This window comes from Amphibalanus amphitrite, unplaced genomic scaffold (assembly GCF_019059575.1).
Source record: "Amphibalanus amphitrite isolate SeventyFive unplaced genomic scaffold, NRLGWU_Aamphi_draft 000246F_arrow, whole genome shotgun sequence".
Taxonomy (NCBI): Eukaryota; Metazoa; Arthropoda; class Thecostraca; order Balanomorpha; family Balanidae; genus Amphibalanus; species Amphibalanus amphitrite.
This window is the reverse complement of record NW_024881741.1, coordinates 234728-259204: the sequence shown is the minus strand read 5'-3', so window position 1 is coordinate 259204 and position 24477 is coordinate 234728. Positions and strand designations below refer to the sequence as shown.

General features: G+C 54.4%; 2 protein-coding genes across 2 annotated transcripts; one reads left to right on the top strand and one right to left on the bottom strand.

Moving 5' to 3' along the window:
- The first annotated feature begins 42 nt into the window (after positions 1-42).
- On the top strand, positions 43-19298 carry LOC122386312 (tyrosine-protein kinase Src42A-like). The gene is made up of 7 exons (XM_043375386.1): positions 43-884; positions 2133-2418; positions 2860-3028; positions 3327-3488; positions 11363-11573; positions 12068-12192; positions 17475-19298. Exons 1-7 carry the CDS (start codon positions 448-450, stop codon positions 17681-17683), a joined length of 1599 nt encoding a protein of 532 aa, XP_043231321.1. The 5' UTR covers positions 43-447; the 3' UTR covers positions 17684-19298.
- A 599-nt stretch (positions 19299-19897) lies between these two features.
- On the bottom strand, positions 19898-24386 carry LOC122386313 (proteasome subunit alpha type-7-like). The gene is made up of 5 exons (XM_043375387.1): positions 23991-24386; positions 21890-22016; positions 21119-21366; positions 20550-20732; positions 19898-20085 (listed from the first exon to the last, which is right to left on the bottom strand). The coding sequence occupies exons 1-5, from the start codon at positions 24084-24086 to the stop codon at positions 19999-20001; spliced, it is 741 nt and encodes a 246-aa protein (XP_043231322.1). The 5' UTR covers positions 24087-24386; the 3' UTR covers positions 19898-19998.
- Positions 24387-24477: the final 91 nt, after the last annotated feature.

Genomic DNA, 24477 nt, shown 5'->3' with positions numbered 1-24477 from the left:
TTGTTGCAATTATTTTACGTTGTTTTTGCGATGAATAAAATTGTAATATTTTGTATTTTAGTAATGTTTAATGCATTTTTGTAGCCAACTTCTAGCCTCTTTATGTTAATGACGTCATATATTTTATTTTATATTAGACAATTAAGGCGCAACAGAAAGTGTACACAACTTTTTGGGGAAAGGCTTGCTTGTCGTGCACAAAGGGCGCGTGAAAATTTGGAATTTTGGGGTTTTTGGTGTGCCGTGGTGTTTGATGCGAGAAACCCGAAGTACATTTTTTTGTGAAAGAAGAAGTGCTTTTCTTAGATGTGTGACAATCAAGCATAATCGTTCAGTATTTTGCTTGATTTGTGTCTTACATTTGTGGTCTTCCAAGTGTTTCAGTTCATTGGTTCCTACAGTTTTATATTAAACCTGCTAATGGTTTGTGGATTCTGATGTGGCGAGATGGGAAGCTGTTTTAGCAAGGAAAAGGCTGGGAGGAGAGATGGGTTCCCTGGGCCAGCTCCAGCTGACAGGCATGGAATTCACACAGCGTCACTAACAAACGTGGCCAGTACGCATCCAAATACGAGCAGTCAGCTTGTTCAGGAGCCCAGTGATGCTGGAGGAAGATACATCACAGAGTCACGTGTGAATGGTCCACCATTGCCATCTGTGCCAGAGAACAATCCTACAGCGATTGGCAATCTCAAGCTGTTTGTTGCACTGTATGATTATGATGCAAGAACAGATGAAGATTTGAGCTTCAGGAAGGGTGACCATCTAGAAATAATAAATGATACTCAGGGAGACTGGTGGTATGCAAGGAGCAGAACCAATCACCGTGAAGGTTACATACCATCAAACTATGTAGCAAAATTGAAATCAATCGAAGCAGAGCCGTAAGTAATCATTTGATGGATAGACACCCTTAGCCACTACTTGTTTGAAAGTCATATCAAGATTTGTGCATTTGCATATATCATAGATGCATTATTAAGGGGTAACTTACCTCATGGAACTATTCTCATTCATGTGCCTAGACATTGCTATTCTACTGTAACATCAAACCTTTACTTTTCTTTTTTTTTGATTTGCATTAACTGTTAATAAAGGCCTGCACTTATTTTCATAAGAAGCTATCTTTGAAGCATAGTATCATCAGAAATATCTCTGATTAAAGTGACTTCATTTTTATGCAGTTGTAGTTGATGATTGCTTGTCAATGTGTTTGGTTAGCATGAATCATTATCCATTTGTACCAGTACTCTGGGTCAGTTAAGCCTGCTTATTCTGACATGGTTGCATAGATGCTGTAGCATTTGTTCTATAACATGTCTCTCAGGGTCATATAATAAGCAGAATTTATAAGGTCCTTTGTGTTAAATGTTTTTGTTTGCTGTAGCACAAATGAAATTGTCCCCATCTTTAGAAATGGTCAATTGGAGTTGTAGGCAGCAGTTCAATTCAATGAGTCTTTACCAATAAGGCATTAGCACACAGCTCAAATTCTGATCTGTGGTGTAATGATTTTCCATATGAGTAGGTAGGTAGTTGTTGAGGTCTACCTCTTATAGAACTCAATGCAAGTGCTGGTTCTATATTTCAAAGTGACCTTTACTACAAAAGTGATTAATAGGTGACTGACTTTTGTCATTTTGATGATAAACCTTGTGTCTCATAATGGATTTAGATACAAATGAGAACATCAACCTAATTTTTTTAAGCATAAACCTAATATGAGTCTACATTTAACAAATGACAAATTCTTTTTGTTGTTTTCCATTTGGATTGAAGATTATTTTAATTCATTCCATTCTCTGTAAAATTATTTCATTTAGGATATCTAGTTAGGACTATCATAAATCATTTTGCTTGCTTAAAAATGTTCAACAATAATGGATGAAATGGAAATCATAACAGCTGCTGCTCGCCCTACATCACATACACAAAACACATTTGTTCTGTACTATGGTAGGTACTTGTGAAAATTGTGGGGTGTCAGTTATCAAAAATATTACCTGCAAGTAAACATAATGCTATGGTGAATCCTGAATGGAACAGGACGCCATTTATCTCCTCACGCCCAGAGAAATCCCCAGCCGCCACGTGTGCTGACTCTGACTGAACCCACGTCACCTCCATGTCAGATGGTACAACGGCAAGATCAAGAGGATCGAGGCGGAGAAGAAGCTGCTGCTGGACGAGAACGAACACGGCGCCTTCCTGATCCGCGACTCGGAGTCGCGCCGCAACGACTACTCGCTCTCTGTGCGCGACGGCGACACGGTCAAACACTACCGGATCCGTCAGCTGGACGAGGGCGGCTTCTTCATCGCGCGCCGCACCACCTTCCGCACGCTGCCCGACCTGGTGGAGCACTACAGCCGAGACGCCGACGGTCTCTGCGTCAACCTCAGGAAGCCCTGTGTTAAGGTGGGCCGGGGCTATAACGGTGGCGTGGTGAGGCAGCGAGCGTAGAGGCTGAGCGATGAGCGCGATGAACTGACGATGTTTTCCTAGTGAGACTTGTCGATAAGTTTGTTAAGCAGATTACTAATTGTGGGTGTTACATGAATTAGAGTCTAGTCTATCAGTATTTGGCTCACTTGCGTATGCTCGATGATCTGGCCGTCATATGACTTCTGCACATTGCGTACTATAATCTGAGCCTGTTAGACTCTCTCTCGTTTGACTATTACAATCCAGTGTTACCATGTCTGTCGTCTATGTGCCGGCACGCCTTGCTGTCTGTCGTCTGTGTGCTCGTCCATTCGTGCCTCCACCAGTCTGTTTGTGTTGTATGAGAGAGCGATGTCTCGTTGTGACTCTGCCTGTGCCAGTCTGACGGTGAACGCGTTCTCCCTGCGTCTGCAGATCGAGAAGCCGGTGACGGCCGGTCTGTCGCACGACACGCGCGACCATTGGGAGATTGACCGAACCTCGCTCAAGTTTGTCCGCAAACTGGGCCACGGCCAGTTCGGAGAGGTCTGGGAGGGACTCTGGAACAACACCACGCCAGTCGCCATCAAAACGCTGAAACCCGGTGAGTGATCAGGCAGCTTTAGGATCTGCTTCAGTGGGTGGTGGATATACGATCTGGGTTTTCTAAGGACGTGACTCCTTATTATTTTTTAATTCTTATGTTTATTATTAACGTAGTTCAATGCACCATTCTGGCTTTTCTGTTTCATTTGCATCTTTAAGAGTCTGCTTATGTTGCAATACTACTTCAATGACGAGCATGTGTGAGTCAATCAGCGCTTTATTGCCCCGGGAGAGGACGCACCGGGCCGGAACCACTGCTCTCTGTGTGACCTCGTCTCTCCACCGCCGCTGCGCAGGCACCATGGACCCGAAGGACTTCCTGGCCGAGGCGGCCATCATGAAGAAGCTGCGGGACGCCAAGCTGATCCAGCTGTACGCCGTGTGCACCCTGGAGGAGCCCATCTACATCATCACTGAGCTGATGAAGAACGGCAGTCTGCTCGAGTACCTGCAGGGCAGTAAGTAGACGGGGTCGGAGTCCAGGGCAGTAAGTAGACTGGGTCGGGGCTGCCGCCTCCGCCTGCGTCCTGACGATACTCACAGTACCTGCAGGGCAGTGAGTAGACGGGGTCGGAGTCCAGGGCAGTAAGTAGACGGGGTCGGAGTCCATGGCAGTAAGTAGACGGGGTCGGAGTCCAGGGCAGTAAGTAGACGGGGTCGGGGCCGCCGCCTCCGCCTGCGTCCTGACGATACAGTACCTGCAGGGCAGTAAGTAGACTGGGTCGGAGTCCAGGGCAGTACCTAAGTAGACTGGGTCGGGACTGCCGCCTCCGCCTGCGTCCTGACGATACAGTACCTGCAGGGCAGTAAGTAGACTGGGTCGGAGTCCAGGGCAGTAAGTAGACGGGGTCGGGGCCGCCGCCTCTGCCTGCTTCCTGACGATACTCACAGTACCTGCAGGGCAGTGAGTAGACCGGGACGCTCGGGTCGGGTCCGGGGGCTCCGAATGACGAATATACTCGTATAGCCCAACACTCAGCGGTAGTCCGCAGCTCAGCTCTGCATTCCTCAGTCTTCGGCACTGCCTCTCACCCCATACGTCGTCCCTTAACCGTTGCGGCTGTCGTTCTGAAGCTTTTGTTGACTTGACTTTATTCGACTGAAAGACGATAATGCCGCATCTGATTAACTTTAAATGTTGCATGTGCCGCTCTGCACAATGGGAAAACTTGCGAGGCTATTCATATTTATCGCATATGCTTATGTTCAGACATCCTTATCCACATTTACTCTTCGCCCTCTGCCACTTTTGAACAAGTATTTGTAATTGGTCTTGACATTTTTCTGCACTTCTAGACTCCCGTCTCCGGCCTTGCAGCTGCTTCATAAATCAATCTCTAGATGTGGCTTTGTCTTGTCCTAAGTCAGTCTACGTATATTTGTATTTATCTGTAATTTTTCTGATTAGATTTGAGTGCAAGGTGTTAGAATCCCTTCAGCGATACGTGGGCAGTGTATTGCCGCTCAGTAAGTGAGTGTCCTAGGCATTCAGTTTCCTATCAGTCTGAAGTTTAAGCGGCTGCCAGGACTATCAGTAGCTGCATTCCCCGTAAATATCCCTTGTCGCTAAATCCGTTATCATTCACTCACACTGCGAGGGTGTATACGGGTGCTCTTGACCTCAGAAAGAATGAGTCATCTGAACAGCTCGGGTCTGTCGTATCCATCGGAGGCGATTGTATGGACTCGCAACCGTAGCTTATGGACGTCAGCTTTAGTGAGCCATTTGAAGGGCTGCAGTTTAAATATTTACACGGCTTCGTCACAGGTAGATGTGTTGTTCAAACTATGTTCTTCTGTCGCTATCGCACTGCCCCACCCACGCTGGTTTTGATAGCTGATGCGGTCAAGCGGAACACGCTAACGTTTGTACCGATAAATCCAGGGACATACGCCGCCCGGGGGCCGGCTGACAGAGCTCTGTCAAAGGCTGCGTGCCAACAGCGGCTGACCGCGGCCACGAGTTTGTTTCTTCGTTTTGTGTGTGTGTGTGGGGGGGGGGGGGGAGGATTGCGCTATTTTGGTCCAATGAGACCAGTTCAGAGCTGGAAGGATGATAGGAATAAGGGGGAGACATTGGACTGACCCTGGTGCGCCGACGGGGCTGAACCCGTCACGATGAATAGGCTATCCAGGCCCGCTAACGGTCGTCCCACCGCACGTGAGCAATGAGCACTGAGCATGCCCCTGAGGGCTACTCGTGACGGATGAAGGTGACCGTCCGGTTCCATGACAACTGAACCAGTGACAACTGAACCAGGACAACTGAACCAGTGACAACTGAACCAGGGACAACTGAACCAGTGACAGCTGAACCAGTGACAACTGAACCAGTGACAACTGAACCAGTGACAACTGAACCAGTGACAACTGAACCAGGGACAACTGAACCAGTGACAACTGAACCAGAGACAACTGAACCAGTGACAACTGAACCAGTGGACAACTGAACCAGTAGACAACTGAACCAGTGACAACTGAACCAGTGACAGCTGAACCAGTGACAACTGAACCAGTGACAGCTGAACCAGTGACAACTGAACCAGTGACAACTGAACCAGTGGACAACTGAACCAGTGACAACTGAACCAGTGACAACTGAACCAGTGGACAACTGAACCAGTGGACAACTGAACCAGTGACAACTGAACCACTAACCAGTAGCCCAGCGAGCAATTTTACTCCGGGCCCAAGCAGGCTGAAGTGCGGCTTGCCCGAGATTTTTAGTCGGGCTTAAGTCGGCTAGCGCTTGGACTAAAGTCGGCTAGCGCTTGGGCTAAAGGACACAAAAACGCCGACTAAAGCCTATGCTCTGCCGGAGGTATGCCCTCTGGGCCTCTCGGCGGCGAGCTCAGGACAGCCGTTGTTTAGCCCTAGTTGTGCGACGTTTGGCGTAAGCCCGATGTAAGCCCGAGCAGTGAATCCATTTATATACCGGAGATTCCTCTGGGCCCAGGCGGGCTGAACTCTGCCAAGCCCACGTTGCGTGCCCTGTCTGTCCCGAGTACGTTAGGCCATCAAACTCAAAGTGAATATTACCTATTTATACGTTGCTAACTATTCGGGCGTCCCAGGTGGGCGTAACGGTTACCACACCAGTTCGCGACCACCAGGCTCTGTCAGCCCTGTCAGCCGCCGTACGGCTCTCGGACGGACACTCTAATAGATCGGACACATATCAATTGGCAGACCGGCAGATTGGCACAGACCGTCCGTCCAGCCACGCGCTACTTTATACCTATACAGCGCAGTACGACATTAGTTGTCCACTGGTTCATTTGTCCGCTGGCTCAGTTGTCCGCTGGTTCAGTCGTCCACTGTTTCAGTTGCCATACTGGTTCAGTTGTCCACTGGCTCAGTTGTCACTGGTTCAGTTGTCACTGGTTCAGTTGTCACTGGTTCAGTTGTCACTGGTTCAGTTGTCACTGGTTCAGTTGTCATACTGGTTCAGTTGTCACTGGTTCAGTTGTCACTGGTTCAGTTTCCACTGGTTCAGTTGTCCACTGGTTCAGTTGTCCACTGGCTCAGTTGTCCACTGGTTCAGTTGTCACTGGTTCGGTTGTCCCTGGTTCAGTTGTCACTGGTTCAGTTGTCACTGGTTCAGTTGTCGCTGGTTCAGTTGTCACTGGTTCAGTTGTCGCTGGTTCAGTTGTCACTGGCTCAGTTGTCACTGGTTCAGTTGTCCCTGGTTCAGTTTTACTGGTTCAGTTGTCCCTGGTTCAGTTGTCACTGGTTCAGTTGTCTGCCTACCGACCGTCCAGCCCGGATGAGGTGCGGGGCGAGAGGTTCGCGAGTCCTGAGGATGGAACAGAGGATGCCGTGTCCATGAGACGACACCACCGACACGATCGGCGCGGCCCGTGGGTATCCGCGCCGCGTCCCACCGCCGGACCGCGGTATGCGGGCGACGACAGGTGCCCCTCATTACCCGCCGCCGCCCCCGCCAGCACCGGCCGCCGTCCTTGGCTGCGGTCCGCCGCCCGGCCGGCCGGCCCCCGCCGCCGCCGCCGCCGCCGCCGCTGCCGGCCGCCACCCGAGGCCGGCGAACCACGCGCGCCGCCGAGCCGTGACGTCACCGTGATGACGTCACCGGTGTGGAGTTCCGGGGTCGGGTCCGACCGCGGCCGGAAGTTGAGGTGGCGGTACTTCCTCGCCAGGCATCCTGCATTGGAACGCAGACCTCTGTGCCACAGACACCGCGATCGCCGAGTGGGACGAGCTGCTAATGACGGAATGGTGTGGCGCCGTGACCATCCGACTGACCTGTTTTACTTTGCTAATAGACTTCCGGATGTGATGCTTTCGTACCACCCTCTGTCCGAACGTAACCCGACCACAGGCTATAACTCGGCCAAGTGGAGTGGCGAGAGAGGATGACCGGGGCCGACGGGACTGTGTTTGTTTGACGTGGGATTGGCGTCTCGGACTGACCGTCCAGCAGCTCACTGTCCCATTTGAGCAGCGAGAGCGACAGTTAAGCAGTGTCGGCGAAGCAAAGGGACATCCTAGCAGTGCTGGTGTCAGTCAACCCGACAGCTGAGCAGTCACAGTCCTGTCCGACATTGGAGTTAAACAGTCGCTCGGATCGGTTAACCAACTACGAACTGTCAATCAGGGCACAGCTGAGCGGTTTGCACTAGTTCACGCCCGATGAGTCGATCTAGTGAGATCGGTTAGGGGGCCGCCAGAGGTGCTGTGTATTTTGTTTGTGCTCCGTGCCCAAATAATGACGTCTTCGCTGCTATATTCAATCGGCGGCGGTCTGTGTCCATTTGTCGGTCATCAGTACCTTCCATCCAGTGCAGTGGGGAAGATTACTTTACTTGTAGCAGTGGGACGTCGGCTCCGTCTCGATATGCAGAGGCTGGCGGTCGGTGCCAGTGGAGCGGCCAGCTGTCTTTGCGCGATATCGGCATGGGCCCAGTGCCCAGCAGTCAGCTGTTATCGCCCAGGAAAACAGCGCTCAGTGGGCTGTGAGCAGAGCTGAGCTCAGAGACGGGGACGCTCCCGCGCGTTAGGCCCGTCCCGTCCCCTCCACAGTCGAGAAGGCGCTGCCGCTGCAGAGCAGCCTTATCATGACCAGGCGGACGTTGGGGCTGCATCGGGCGCCCCACCCCGCCCCGCCCCGCCCCGCCTGAGGGACGGGCGAGGCGGCACTGTATGGCATCAGCACTCAGCAGCGAATTGAAACGGGCTGTCTGCAAACGCCGGCCAACGTCAGCGCTTGTGTACCAACCTCTCGCGTCGGCGTACCTTGATCATTGACACCGTCATGCAGGCGATAGGTGCCGTGCGGTGTTTGTTTTTGTATCGCGACTGCCCCACGCGCCGTGGGCGGGAGGCTGTGGACGAAGGCGTTAGTCACTGGTCTGGGCTAACGAATTGGATAATCTGCCGCCGCTGCCCGCTCAGTCTCCGCCGCGGTCGGCCCGTTACCCGGCGGGCGTCGGATGTCTGGTATTGTCTGACGGAGCTCGGGTGAAAAATCAGGCATTGTGCCGGCTCTGTCGACCGCTGTGGACTGGCGTGTGCCGGTATCAGACGTCGGCTGTCAGGCCTAAACGCGTGTCAATCAGACCCTCGCTCACCGCCGGTGGTGGCAGGGTAAACGGACCAGGTGACCTCTCTGGGTGACCTTGACCTCAGGAAACATTCGAACGTACTGCATGACCTTTTCACCTTTTTGTTTTACGCAGCCTCATTCTTTGATGAACCTGGTGCGCCGTTTCTACAAAGTTGAGTGTTGTATCTGGCGCACAACTTTCCTCCTGATAGGGTTTGCGTGCGGCCCTTGAGTGACCGTATCGAGTCGCGATGTGATAGACCAGTATGTCACTGGTATGATCGACCGGTATGCACCCGATCTTGCGTAACGGTGATGGTTATCAAGTCCGCCCACATTAAAAGCCTGCTGAGTCTGAGCGGGCACGAGCGATACTGCTCCACCTCGCTTTCTTTTGTCGATCCATGGTGACACGTGCTCGCGGCGAATGGTGAAGATCATGTGCCTGAAGTTCTTGATACACATTTTATTATGAACTGCCAACTTTTTATGGCATTTACATTCTTATAATAATACGTTTAAGTTTGATTCACCAAGTAGTGAAATGATTGGGGGTGATGGTACGGCGCTTTAGGTCGAGGGCAAGGGTTATGCGTCCCTCCTCAGGCTCGCCCTGGCCCCGGCAGCGCGGCGTACAGTACCCCTCCCTCCACGGAGCGGTGGCTCCGGCCTCATTGGCCCGTCTGGCGTCCAGTGTAATTGGAGTCAGTCGGTCGGTCGGAGCCGCCGCGGCCATTGGAGACGGGTGCCGCCAGCTGAGACGGCTAGACGGTCAGACGGGCGCCGCCAGCTGAGACGGCTAGACGGGAGACGGGCGCCGCCAGCTGAGACGGCTAGACGGCCAGACGGGCGCCGCCAGCTGAGACGGCTAGACGGGAGACGGCCGCCGCCAGCTGAGACGGCTAGACGGGAGACGGAGACGGAGACGAGAGACGGCCAGTTGAGTCGGAGATGGTATGACTCATTAATACTCATTGAGGGGTACGTGAGGCGATCAGTTGAGACGGAGACCATCAGACAGAGACGTGAGACGGCCAGTTAGACAGCGAATTGAGACGGGGGAGGGGAGGAGGCCGGAGACGCGCGTTTGTTGAGAGGGACACGGAGGCGGCTATAATGGGGATAGAGACGGGGACAGGGGACGGGCAGTTGTCGAGACGGAGACGTTAGACGGTCAGCTGAGACGGAGACGGTCAGATGGAATCCGTTAATGGAGACGGAGACAAGAGACGGTTTTCAATAGAAACAGAGACACTGCTTGTTGATACCAAGTCACAGTCTTTTTCTTTTCACTTTATAGTCACAGTCTGTAGTTAGTTTACCACTTCTATCAGAAGTGGCTAGTGGATGTTCGTATGAGTTTGAAACATAGCCCCATCATAACACCATGCTCACTAAATCCCACCCAACTAAATCCCAACAAGTCGCTTTACGTCCGTTATGCCTCATACCGCGTCACGCAAAAGTGGACCCTGGCGCTGGGAAGAATCCGTATAATGGTGTCGATTTTCGACAACGACAAACTAAATTTATTGATAGCATCTGTCGGATTGTGTTTGCTACCAAACACGTGGATAGTTAAAAGTTTTTACTTTACAGTTGATAAGTTTCCCAGCCTCTCGGGCCAAGATTCTCTGAAACTGACCATGTAAGTACCCCGGGGCAGGTCCTTCAAATGTCCTTTAACAGCCCCCTCCTTCCCGTCACCTGCTGCGGGTATAAAATTCAACGGGTCTCGTGTAAGCTGTAGCAGGCGTGGCGTGTTAGTTTTGAATTTTATAACATGCTAATTGCTTTTCCTCCTGTTTCTTCATCATGCAAAGCTATGGAAGTAAAAACAAAAACAGGAAGGGTGATAAGCAATAACGGAATGGTGACGAAAATAGTTCATGACGCTTCCTGCGATCCTTCTTTTGAGTGCCTATGGCAGCACTTTGGGTGCCTAGAAACCCTTATCGTCTCCGTCCGTCGGTTTCCTCCTCCTATCTAGCTGCCGGGTAGGATAAACTCCTTCTCGGTAGTCTTCAGTTTAATGGATTGTCTGATTTCTCCTTAACCCACTCCCTCCCTATCGACTCGGCCGACGCTCCTCTGTCTATCGGCTCAGCTCCCACCGCTCCCCATGCCCGGTGGCCCCCGTCGCCGGCGGTCCCCTGACTGCTCCGGCCGGCCGTCCGTACTCCGTCGGTACTCGGTAGGGTTGTCGCGTGCCGCCGCCGTCAGCCGTCCGTCCGTCCGTCAGTGAGTCAGTGAGTCAGCCGCGGCGGGTCGATGACGTCGGTGCCGCCGCTGCCGCCGCTGCCGTCACCGGCGGCGCCGCTCTTTGAACCCAGACTGCAGCCCCGGCAGTAATAGTGTATGGATGATGCATGTGATTACTCATATCCAATCCATACCTGCGGAGTTTCAGTAATAGACATATTGGTATTGCAATATAATCTATACTCTACATGTCTGTGATTCAGAAGTGTAAATTATCTCAACAAAGTGAAACTTTTTATCATGGAAGTAACATCACCTATATTTTTTGCTATCCACTTTCGTTTATTTGAATAAGAAGTGAGTTGGATTGGGCTCCCTCGCTCCGCTCTCGATCCAAGTCAGCCGTAGATTCCAAACTGCCATAATCCGCTCTCTCCCGGCCGACCCATCCCTGTTGATACTAGACTGATGCGACATCTACTCCGATCAGTCTACACGGCACCCACTCGTACCCCCTACCGCCCTACCAGCCCATCTGATCGCCCGCCTCCTCCGCGTGTTTCACAGACCGCGGCAAGGCGCTGAAGCTGAACCAGCTGATCGACATGGCGGCGCAGATCGCTGCCGGCATGGCCTACCTGGAGAGCCAGAACTACATCCACCGAGACCTGGCCGCTCGCAACGTGCTCGTCGGCGAGACCAACGTCGTCAAAATCGCCGACTTCGGCCTGGCCCGGCTCATCAAGGAGAACGAATACGAGGCGCGCGTCGGCGCGAGGTGAGCTGGAGGACTTGAGGGCACGGAGTGTTGGTGGAGATGGGCCCGAGCTGGTATTGGTTAGACACTGGGCAGTGGGCACGTAAGGTGGAAGAGTGAGTGCCAGCATTAGATGCCAATAGGTAATACCAAGCATATAGATCTGGAGCTGGCAGCTTGAGACGGTGGGAGAAGTTCCGGGGATGGTGACGTTGGAAGAGGAATGATGGAGCCTCATGATTCAAAGATAGAGCAAGGAAAAATGGTGGGAAAATGGGACTAGTGGCAATCACGCTCAGCCAGGTGTTTCGCATGTTCACTGTTCAATGGGTATTGCGTTATCTCTCACATATGGTACTCTGTTCCTCCGAATAGAGCTCAGCAGGCCGACTTTTTCGTTGTCTGGGCCGGTTGGTGTCCGCCTGTGATTACGTACCGCTGAGCTCTGTACAGCCGTAATGTCCCCACTGCCGGTGTGTGACCTGACCTGACCTGACCCGCTGCGTTGCCGCCAGGTTCCCCATCAAGTGGACGGCCCCGGAGGCAGCCAACTACAGCAAGTTCTCCATCAAGTCTGACGTCTGGTCGTTCGGCATTCTGCTGACGGAGCTCATCACATACGGCCGTATCCCCTACCCGGGTGAGTCAGAGGGCTATACTCGCCTACTTTGAAGAAAATAAAAACACTTTTATCTAGTACCTAGGCGTTGACCAGGAGCCATCCAGGAACTAACCATCCTCCAGGGACGCGTAGAATTCGTCTACTAGCTAGTACCGGAACACAGCAATGTGAGCTTTGCGACACTGACGCTCGTCTGGAGTGAAAAGTGATTGAATTGAAACATTTAGCAATGGTAGCGGTTGTATACGGTCAAGCGAACATAGGGTAGTCTGCAGCCGTATGTGACGCTGCTGTGTCTGTCGGCGGCGCCTTTCCGTCTCCCTATCAAAGGGCCACCGCCGGGCCTGTAGTAGCCCTATCGCGGAGCCACCCGTCCGGGCCGTCCACAAAGAAGTGCCGCCCGCCGCCCGGCCGGCGCCGCGCCGCGGGCGGCCGCTCCAGCGGCCGCTCGACCTTGGGGTGGGCCTCCCGGATGGGTCCGCCTTCACGCGGTGGGAGGTGTGGGCCTCGTGCCCGCCCCCGCTGGGGCGACCAGCGGAGGAAACCAAACGGACCCAAACTGCCCTCTTCGAGAGGGTCCTGCTGGCGGCTCCCCGTCGCCTGGCGCCGCTCCGCGCCCCTTCTTCTCCTCGACTCTTCACGCGCCGGGGCTGCGTATGCCCACTGCAGGTCCAGAGCCGCGTCGCACGCGGCCGGACCTGCTGAATGAGTAGCCCTACGGCCGCGCCCCCCTCCGAGAGCACCGACGGAGGGGGTGACGACCGGGGGGCCCGAAGAGGACAGCATCGAAGGAGAGCAAGAAACCGTCGCCATCGTCGCAACCGAGCGCAGCGTAGTCTCCTCCACATAGTTGGTTGGAACGCTGAGGGGCTCCGGACCAAAATCCCGGAACTCCAAAGCTGGCTCCCGTCGGTCAGCGCGGACGTGGTGGCCATACAAGAGGTCCAGCTCTCCTCCAAGAACGTTGTCCGCATCCCGGGCTACCAACCCCCGGTAGTCACGAAAAGAGAACGCGGCAGACAACTAGGTGCGGCGACCGTGAAGGGCGGAGACGTAGCAATTTACGTCCGTGGTGGAATCCCATTCACCCCCCTGACCGGACGCCCACTCGCCCCCTCAGACGACAGTACTGAGGTGTGCGGCGTGCGCATACTCGGCAAATCACCGATCTCCATCTTCAATATCTACAGGCCGCCCATCCGTCGGTCTCCAACGGATGATCGCGAAGACAACTTCGACCCTGCAGCCCTCCCCTCCGACGAAGACGCCATCATCCTCGGTGACTTGAACGCTCACCACCCCCTCTGGGACTCCGGGTGCGACACTGCAGACGACGTCGGGAATCGGGTGGCGGACTGGCTCGACTCCGTGGGCTGGTCCCCGCTCAACTCAGGGGAGCCGACTCACTCCTCCTACCGGTCCGGGGGGAGCTCGGCACCCGACGTAGCGGTATGCAGCCGCGCCCTGGCCCGGAGGTCCACGTGGAGAGTGGGCCCGGACCTGGGGAGCGATCACCTTCCAATGCTGGTTTCCATCAGGACCACTCCTCGGCCGGAGCCGAGTACGCGGAAGCCCCAATGGTCCTTCGGCAAGGCCGACTGGGTGGCGTTCAAGGCGGACTGCGAGGCGACCCTTCTCAGGGCGGAGCCTCTGCATGCCACCGCTCAAGAGCTCACCACCCGGTTCACCGAGGCCATCATGTCAGCGAGCCGCAAGTACATCCCCCGCGGCGCAAGGAAGGTTGTGAAGCCCTGGGCTCTGGACCCCGAGTTGCAGCAGGCGGTGGCGGAGCGTCGCGAGGCGCGCCGGGCACTCCGTCCCGGTGACCCGGCCACCAGGGACCGCTGGGTGGCGGCGAAGCGGCGCGCGGCGGAGACGGAGAAACGAGTCTCCCAGGCACACTTCCGGAACTTCGTTGAGACCACCCTCAATAAACCCGCAAGCCTGGGCAGAGTCACGAAGATCCTCAAGAAGTGGGAGGGCGCCAGCGACGAACACCGACCCGGACAGGCGATGACTGAAGGAGACCGCCTCCTGGTCACAGACAGCGAGAAAGCGGAAGCGTTCAACGCCACCTACGCCCACGTCTCGCGCCAAGTGAGGTCGGCCAAGGTGGACAGAGCGGCCAAGAGGAGACTGCGCGAACTCCAGTCCCCGCAATGCAAGGAGTGCGGTAACCACCGCACGGGCTGCTGCGCGCCATTCTCCGAATCGGAACTCTCCCACCAACTTCAACGCCTTCATCGAAGAAAAGCTCCGGGTCCAGACGGCGTCTGCAACGAGCACCTCACTCACCTGGGTCCGGTCGCTCGCCGAGCGCTGCTCAGAGCCATCAACGCGTCCTGGCTGGAGAGCTCGGTGCCGAGGGAGTGGAGGCAGGCCCGGATTATCCCCATCCCGAAGGCGGGGAAGGACAAGCAACGAATCGCCAGCTACCGCCCCATCGCGCTGACGAGCCATCTCAGCAAGCTCGTCGAGAGGCTGATTCTAGCCAGACTTCGGTACCTCGTCGACCGTGACAGCCTGGTCCCCCCAGAACAGGTGGGATTTCGAGAGAGGCGGTCGGTGGAAGACAGCATCGGCCGCCTCGTACAACAGGTCCAAGACGGATGGAACGCACCGAAGTCTCGCGGCAAGAACCCCCCTGACGGTAGCTGCGCTCAGAAGTATGTCCTCCTGGCCTTCGACTTTGCCCGAGCCTACGACACGGTCGACCACCGACTCCTCAGGGTCCGCCTGATGGAACTGGGGATCCCGCGCTGCTTCTACGCCTGGACCTGGCAGTATCTAAGAGACCGGCGAGCGCGAGTGGAGTTCCAGAGCGCAACTAGCGGCGAGCGGGTGTACAGGGCGGGCCTGCCTCAGGGCAGCGTCCTGTCCCCGGCCCTGTTCTTGTTATGGGCCGCCCCACTCGCCGCGGAACTCCAGAAGACCCCTGGCACCACGGCGTTCCTTTATGCCGACGACACTGCGGCCCTGTGCTCGGGCAACAACATCGAGGTCGCCAAACTACGCGCACAACAGGCAGCGGATGCGCTCGTCAAGTGGGCCCGCGCTTCCAAGATGGTGGTTGCCGGCCAGAAGACTCAGGCGCTGGTCCTGTCGCAGTGGGCCCGGGACGCCGTCAACTGCTCCGTCCAAGTGGCAGGGGAGACGGTCGTCGCGGGCGACCAGCTGAAGCTGCTTGGAATCACACTGGACCGACTGCTCCACTTCGGAGCCCACTGTCGCAGCCTCCGCCAGCGCGTGCGACCTCGAACCAACCAACTCAGACTGCTGACCGGGCGTGAGTGGGGGCTGGAAGAGCGCCAGCTGCGCATCGTCGCCTCCGGCTACATCCGCGGCGCACTGGAACACGCCGCCGCCGCCTGGCTCCCAGCAGCGTCACCGTCCCATGTCATGCTGCTGGAGAGGGAGATGCGCGAGGCCGCCAGAGTGGTAACCGGCTGCCCCCGGTCCACTCCAGCACACGCCGTAATGGCGGAGGCGGGCCTCGCCCCGGTGGCCGAGCGACGCACGGCCCTGGCGGCGCGCCTACTGGCCAAGGCGCGCGCCCTCCCGGCTGGAGACCCGCTGCGGAAGGTGGCGGAGAGCCAGGTCCCTACCCGCCTCAGCACCGTGACAGGGTGGAGAGGAGTGGGCGAGGAGACATGGAGAGCGGCGGGCATCTGCCCTCCGATCGAGCCCATCCTCCCCCTGCCGGATCCACCATGGGAACCGTCACCAACGGTTTCCTTCGGCCTCGACATAGGAGCCGCCATCCCAACCGCGGCCAGCGACACCTGGAAGAGAAATGCGGCATCCCAGCACCTGGCGGCGCTCCCGCAGTGCGCCACCTGGGTGTGGACCGACGGCTCGGCCACCGACGGCGTCCTGAACGGTGGCGCCGGAGCCCTGATCGTGTGGCCGGACGGAGAGGAACGATCGGTCCGCGCCCCGGCGGGCCGCCTGTGTTCAAGCTTCCGGGCTGAAATGGTCGCCCTCCGGACCGCCCTCTCGTTTCTTCTGGAGAATCCGCTTCACGCAGACGACCCCGTAGTAATCTGCACAGACTCACAGTCCGCCCTTGCCGCACTCCGAGAGGGCCCGGCCGCCCAGCACTCCCCGCTGGGAGGGGCCATCTGGAGAGTCCTCCGGGGCCTGACGGCGGGAGGCCGGCAGGTCCATCTGCAATGGGTTCCCTCGCACTGCGGACTGGAGGGGAATGAGAGAGCGGACTCGATCGCCAGGGAGGCCAGCAATCTCGCCCAGGACCAAGCCCCCATCGACGTCCAGACGGCCCACCGGGCCGCCGCCAGAGTGGCGAGGGCCCGGACCATCCGAGCCTGGCCGGCCGGCTGGTTTCGCCGACTGACCGGGGACCGCCTCCCGCCGGCCGTGGCCGGCGGAGACCGGTCGGCGGCGGTGGACGTACACCAGCTCCGCGCCGGCCACTGGACCAGCTCTACACAGTGGCGCCACAGAGTCGGGCTGGCGCCCTCCCGGCTGGCGGGGTGCGAGCAGTGTGACGATCAACACTGCAGGGCTGCGCTCTGCCCCGTCTGCCGGGAGGAGGCGGACACCCCCCAGCATGTCCTCCTGCGCTGCCCGGCCCTGATGGCCACCCGACACCGACTGCTGGGATCCATCAACCCCGACCTTGAAGAGGTGCGGAGCGGCGCCATCGTGGCGGCCCTGGGGGCCGCCCACAGGTCCCTACAGAGCCGGACGGCTACGTCTCAGCTGTGAGACGGAGGGACCAACAACAACAACAACCTTGGGGTGGCGCGGGGGGGGGGGGGCGGCGGCCGGCTGAGCTTCTGACGGCGCGGAGCCGCGGGATACAGCACACAGGCGCTGCCGGGGCGCTCTGTGGGTGTCCTAACCGCGGCCTGAACACATACTGTAACGTTAGGTATAGGTGATGCGGTGCCGTCAGCAGTGTTGAATACTAGCGGTAGTGACGAAATCACCTGACAAAAGCACCTTGCAAACCATTGATGGTTATGTGCAGATAGCCCCGCAATGGTCTTATCAAACCGGAAGAGTTTGTTATCATCGAAACAAACAACACTCTACGAAGGCGTGAAGACTGCTTGCCTGCTCCTCGTCTATGATTCCATACTCCCAGTATATCCCACCGTCTGCCGTCCCTGCGAGTACCTCGTCTGTGCGGTGCTCTCCCCTTCCACGTCTGTAATTCCATCCTCCCTTTGCGTCTCTTCGATCTTTTTTTTCCGTTCTCCTTGCCTGTCCCTCGTCTGTCCGTCGCCTACCCGCTCCCCTAGTCTGACGGCCCCCTCCCCCTCGCCGTGTTCCAGGTATGACGAACGCCGAGGTGCTGCACCAGGTGGAGCACGGCTACCGGATGCCGGCGCCGCCCAACTGCCCGCCCCAGCTGTACGACATAATGCTGCAGTGCTGGCACAAGGACCCCATGAAGCGGCCCACCTTCGACACCCTCCAGTGGCAGCTGGAGGACTTCTTCTCGCAGGACTCCACCGAGTATAAGGAGGCGGCCGGGTTCTAGGCGGCCCGCGGCTGTCGCTGATGTGTTCACTACCATCGCTGGTGGCGCCCGCGCCGCTGCACCCGCGGCTGGTGCTTGTCACCAGTGGATGAGCGGTGACAGCACCTCGGTGACGGGCGCTCGTGTGCGAGCAGAGAGGACAGGAGAGGCGGCTGACCGGACCGAGCGGTCCGCGCCGCCGAGACCAAAGGAGGACCGTACTTGCCGGGATGTGGTGCCGAGTGAGAGGGGTGAGAGAGGTCAGTACGAGCGCCGGCGCGGCTGAGAGTGTGTGAGAGAAGGTGAGCGAGTGAGAGAGTGGGTGGTCAGGCGGCGCAGTGTCTGCCCAGCTGCGAGTGTCGGTCAATAGTCGCGTGCTGCATCCCCTTTTGGTGCGTATGTAGAGTGTGAGTGTGTTTTTTTTCGGTTGCTGGCGTGGTGTGGGACTTGACTCAGTCCAAAGACAGGCTCTGTTTTATGTGCTGCGATTGGTGCTGAGGGGAGGACGGTGCGCTACTCTGATGTGTAGGTGTGTGATGTGTGCTGGTGTGTGTGCGCGGCTGAGCGCCCTGTGCCGGGCCGTGAGTTTGTGCCGAGTGTGTCTGTCTGTGTGTTTTGGTACGACGTAAGAGCGGATCCGAGGGACCGCCGCGCACACTCAGAGCCGCCGGAGCGGGGTAGGTGTGCCTCACTCCGCCGCGCTGCCCGGTGCGCCCCGACCGACCTGGCGGCCGTCCGCCGCACCGGCGCCTCAAATCAAATCCGCCGCGCCGCCGCCGGCGCCTGGGGGGCGCCTCCACCGGCGAGACACCGCGCGCCGCCAGACAGTTGATTTTGTACGCAGCGCCGGCCGGCCGGCCGGATCCCAGCCTGCTCATTGATTCCGCTATCCAAGCTATTTTTGTACATTGCCCTTTATAGGTGAGCGCGATCGGAGAGCTAGAGATCGCAGCCGACTACTGAACGGAGACTGAGTTTTATGTAGTTATTATGTTGTCACTTTGGTATTCTTTTTATGTCGTCTATGGGTGGCTCGGAGTTAGGTGTACCATGTCAGAAAAGGTGGACGCGGGAGGAGGGTCGCTCTGACCACCGACCGGCCACCAGCACATACCGTTTATTTGTAGCTAGTTTTCCGTCGCGGCGGCGGCGGCGCCTTTGGCCGCGCCGAGGTGCTCTCGATATTGTCCTGTGCCGCGGCGGCCCGGCTCCGCCGCTCGACCACCCTCCGTACCCGGCTTCAGTGCTTTGGACGCCGTCGGCCGCCGGACTGTCTCCTCCGGACCCTCCGCACGGCCCGGGGACCGGAGCCGCGCCCGCCCGCCCGCCTATCCGCCGCCTGAATGTACCATTACCAATAAGGTCTCCGCGAGAGATGATTCCCGTCAGCCGAGTGCCGCGGACCGATGCACCGTTTCCGCTGACTTGTCGAGTTCCTGCTCCCCTGGTCGCGTGTGTCTCTGCGTCGTCAGAGGCGAGCTGTCGTCTGTATAGACCACTCCTGTCTGTACCAGTCTGTCTGTCTGCCCCATCAACGCTTCTATGATCGCCTCTTCGTCTATGATCGCTCGCTACTCCGCTGTCCTGTCCTGTCCGGTTATTTTAGCGATAGTCCAATAAACACGCACACAGTGCACACATGGCGTTTGATGAATGATGAGGCGTTTGCTGAGGGGATATTGGCTCGTGCTCTGATTTGTCGTGGAGGGTGCGATTGTGGAACGCCGCGGCACGCCGCTTTTCGCGGCAGCCGAAGTGATGCGACATCGCTGCCGCCTTGGCTCGTTTCTTCATCTGACCTAATGGAGGACAGAGCTGTAGCCGGTAATGCTGAAACCCCGGCTCAACATGTATTTGTTCTGTGTGGACTTGAAAGTCAGCCGCTCAAATCCAGGCTCAAATTAACCCACCCCCAATTGAGTTAGGTTGGGAAGGTCATGAGCATATACGTAGGTATGGATATTTCTGATATGACGAGCGAATTAGTGGGTAACCGAGTGCTTAGAAATGCCAAAAACGTCACCATCATGCACACTGTTCAGTACCCCGTCTGTAGATGGCGGAAGTGCGCAACCACAAATGGCGCCGACACGACACCCAGAGAGGCTCCTACCCAGACTTCTCTTACCCAGGCTCCCACCCAGAACAGAACCAACAAAATTACAATAGCTTCATTATAAAAAGTATTTTCCTTTCTGATATATAACTGACAGCTCAGTCTCAGACACATCATGCTACACATCCTGACGATTGAACATCAGCGTTTATTCGAATCAGCGTGGACAGCGAGTTTTCAGATGAGAGGAGCCCTGCTCGGTGAGTGTGGCGCGTGCGGTCTACTTCTGCTTCTTCTTCTCGGCCTCCTCTTCCTTCTCCTTCTCGATGGCCGTGACGTACTCCTCGATCTCGGATACGTCCATGATCTGCGAACACACCGAGAACATATTAAACTGATGAGCCGATGTCATCATGTGTCGTCCGAGGCCAACCATTCTACATCATGGACGCTGTAACATTTTCCGAAAAAGTCACAGACAAAAGGATTTACGCATGCGGGATCTGTTGTGCTTGTACGAATAGGCTGCAATTGACTCCGAATATATGTAAATACAAGACCGAAAATCATATGTCTGATGCAAACTGGCGTAAGGAAAATCGAATGAAGAGAAACGGAAATAATGTAAATCAAGACAAGTTAGGAACAACTCCTACAACATACGCATTCAGGAATTAAACAACGAAAAGCAAATCAAAACAGGGAATAACTCATGACAACCGGTAACAAACCAGCTGTGAATCAAGCGGTCTCCCATATCCCAGTCGCCCCCCCCCCCCCTTAAACTCGGCCCTGCCCGCCCCCGTAGCGCGCCGCGGCGACTGCCATCACCTTCATGGGCTCTCCGCGCCGCATCAGCACCACCTCGAGGTTCTTTCCGCCCGACTGGACCACCTCGAGCAGCGCGCAGACGCACAGCTTGACGGCGCCCTTCTCAGTCTCCACCGCCTCCGCCGAGTAGTTTTTCTCCAGGTACTCGCGCACAGACTTGGCGCTCCGGCCGACCACGTTCGCCTGACGGAGACAGAGGGGAGTGAGGGCAAAGTCGGCACTGACGGGAGGCGAGGTGGCGGGCAGTGCTGTCATAGAAAATGTCAGAGTTATGTTATCGTCAGGGTTTCCTAGATTTTTTCGGGTAAGAATAATGGTACTAGGAGAAAAGTGAACATAATATTATGTGTCAGCTTCTCCAAATGTTAATGTGGTCGAAAAAAAGATAGAGCACAGCAGCCAGGGTAGGTACGAATAAGCATGCTAATGGTGATTGCAATCTAGGCTGAAAAAAAAGCATTGGGACTTTCAAATCGATATCAATTGCCTCCACATATATGCATCAAAAAGTAAGTAACCAAGCATCGGTGTAAGACTATTCTCTTCTCAAACCGCTCTGCTGGCGGTACCTTCCACTCGTGGTAGGTGCCGGACGGGTCCGTCTGATAGAGGTGCGGCGTGCCGTCGTAGTCGAAGCCGCCGATCAGGCACGAGATGCCGAACGGCCGCCGCCCGTTACTCTGGGTGTAGCTCTGTTTGAGTGTGGCCACGTGGCGCGTGATGTACTCGAGGGTGACCGGGTCCTCGACGGTCAGACGGTGCGACTGGCACTCGAGCCGCGCCCGACTGATGAGGATGCGCGCGTCGGCCGTCAGACCTGCTCAGACACCGGGGAGACGTCAGTCACAGGTCACAGAGCAGGTGGAAGCAGTGCCAGTACTGGTACAGGACATGGCTAAAAGAGATAGCAGCAAGGACAGTGACAGTTCACAGTGGGGAGACAGTAGGGAGAAGTATTACCTGTTCACTGTTCAGGTCACAGAGTGCATAGCCAGAGCAGGAATGGTGACAGAACAAAGCAGCACAGAGACACAATCAGGCCAGTAGCGACCCAGCTCTGATAAGTTGTACCTAGCTAGCCCAGCTCCTGGCTCTGTTCATCTTGGTTATTGACAGCAAATAATCAATACCTATTACCTAGACAGTAAGGCTAGGTAATCACTTTTTGACATTGTTAAGGTTCCAGCACTTTTAAATAAATTGTCACCTTGAATGCCACATAATATATGACATTTTTATCAAACAAATGAGTTACACATAAACTAAGTGAAAATGACAAGGGAGATTATGTGAAGTTAGAAACTGACTCATGCTCCAGTAAAAAATAGGTTTGTAATTACCTGCAAATGCCATGACCACATGGTCATCAATGAGGCAGATTTTCCTGACAGTTCTGTCCTCCTGCAGCTTGGCCACTGATTTCTTCTCCACTCCAAGGACAACCACGTCCTTGCCCCTCACACCAACCTGATGGGGGAAAAGCCAGCAGCGTTAGTACAGAAGCATTAGGTGCTAACCAAACTGCTGAGACAATAATATTGTTTTAGTAAATATTGCTCAGGATGCCAGCTTTGTATTTCTCAAAGAAATACATCCATCTTCCCTCACCAGCATGTCTAGAGCACCAAAAATAGATACAAAAGATAAACAAAATAGACAAAAGTAACATTCCAAAAAATAATGGAGTGTTCTTAATTCTTATGGTGTTTTACTTCCACAAATGATGTTTATAGATTTTCAGGTTTTCAGAATATTGTCTTTTTAATGTTGGTTTTTACTATCTATGCAAGTATTTTTAATGCTGTACAAAGGCTGATGAAGTGAAGCAAGACATAGAAAATAGAAAGCATTCCAGGAATCTAAAATCTAAATACATTTGTTGAAATTGAATAGCACACAAAGCTGTGATTAAACTTGGCAGCTGCAATATCTATTCTGTGTTGTTTTTCAAAATTATTCAAAAAAGTGTTCCGACAGCCACCATTAAAAATAAGTAAATCTGGTGATCTGAACAACAATTAACAATACAACATAAGACATGATACCAATCTCAGCATGACAAATGACCAGCCTGAGGATTAGGAAACCAACAAAAAAAAAAAAAAAAATATAGGTATACAACTTACAACAAAAACAATTTATTTTGGGGGCAACCCAAGCAACAATTAGTGACAGCCCTGCCTATCTAATGTACCATATGATAGAATCCTATCTGGAAGCCCTTAACCCGCGCCCCAGTGGCGGTCTCAGCCAACTTCGCCCTAGTGAGGGGGGGCATATGTTACCACCCACCTCTAACTCAAAAACTAAGAGGGATAGAAAGACGCGGTAAAAAGCAGTCGATAGCTCTCAATGCGTAAGTTTGAAAGTATTTCAGTCATTTTTCATCTTAGAGCAATATTGGGGTCACCAGAGGTCATCAAAGGTCAAAATTTGCCAATGGTCATTATATTTTTCAGAAAACATGCGGTTATCTCGGGAACTATGGTAGCTAGAAAAACGCATGGAACAGCAATCGATAGCTTTTGAACTCTTCTTTTGATAACGTCATTATCAAAATTGACCTCAGGTCAACGGTTTAGCCTCCAGAGGGCAAAAACTCCAAAAATAGCTGTTTTTACGAAAAGTGTTTTTCGACAATAACTTTCGACTACAAAAAGCCACGACATTTCTATTGCCAGAATCGTGTTCCTCTCGCCGAGACGCGTCGAATGAACTATAATTTGACCTTGAAAGGTCAACTTGAAAATTTGACCTCAGGTCAAGGTCATGACCTGACCGGAAAAGGTCATGTTGCATATCAGTCGATGCGTCTCGGCAAGACAAACACAATGAGACCATCCCCAGCGTTCTATCTCTTTCCAATCTTGAGTCATTGGCAAAAAACTGTTTGTAGCCTCAAATGACCTCGGATGACCTTTCTAGAGGCTACCAGCAAAAATGACACCTTGCTCATCACGGGTGGTCCAAATCATTGTGATTCTGAAATATTTGGACTGTTCCTATGCGTACACACGGATCTAGAGGCATTTTCATTTTTCTCCATTGACTTGTAATGGAAAGGTCACGCCACTGACCTGACCTTAGGTCACGGATATAAAAAATCCGAGATATACAAATTGTAGGCGCCCATAACATCATCCAATCCACCAAGTTTAAAACCTTTCCGACAAACACTACTGGCTGGACATGATTGCAAACTTTTTTTTAGGCTTGGTCAGTTAACTTGACCTTGTGACCTGACCTGACATGACCTGGGGTCAAAAATTTCACACATTGTCCAAAATTGATGTACCAAAAGCTACCCCAAGCGGCGCGGCGCTACGCGCCGCGGTTTTTTATTTACACGCAAAAAACGCGACAGGGTGGTAACATATGCCCCCCCCCCACTGGGGCGAAGGTTAAAATATTACTGACAATTTATTTTATGAAAATACGCACCGCTGTTGACCCTTTTTTGACGGCCTCCTGGGCATATTCCACTTGAAAGAGATGACCATCAGGTGAGAATACCGTGATAGCACTATCATATGACATTTTCGATGATTTTAATGAACAATTTATCTAGTTGAGGAATCAGCTACACTGAGTGATGCACAACTTGCGACAATACACGGAAACAACAGAAACGGCAAAATATTCACGGTCCCATGAGAACAAATTCAAACATTGATTCAGATTCAGCTCATAAGGCGCCGGGTAGGATTGCTATGGTATTCAAAAATTTATCATTACACAACTCACATAAGCTAATTGCCTAGCAACCTGCTGGAATCACAGTTTCCGAGCAATTCGTTGCTAGGCAACTCGCAAAAGCAGCAGAAAATTTAGAAAGGCGAACAAGCATTCATACTGTCTCAGACGCGCATCATATGCCGCAAAAGTGGTATCATCCCGTGCTGCCATATATTTGGAAGCGCTGGCCAGT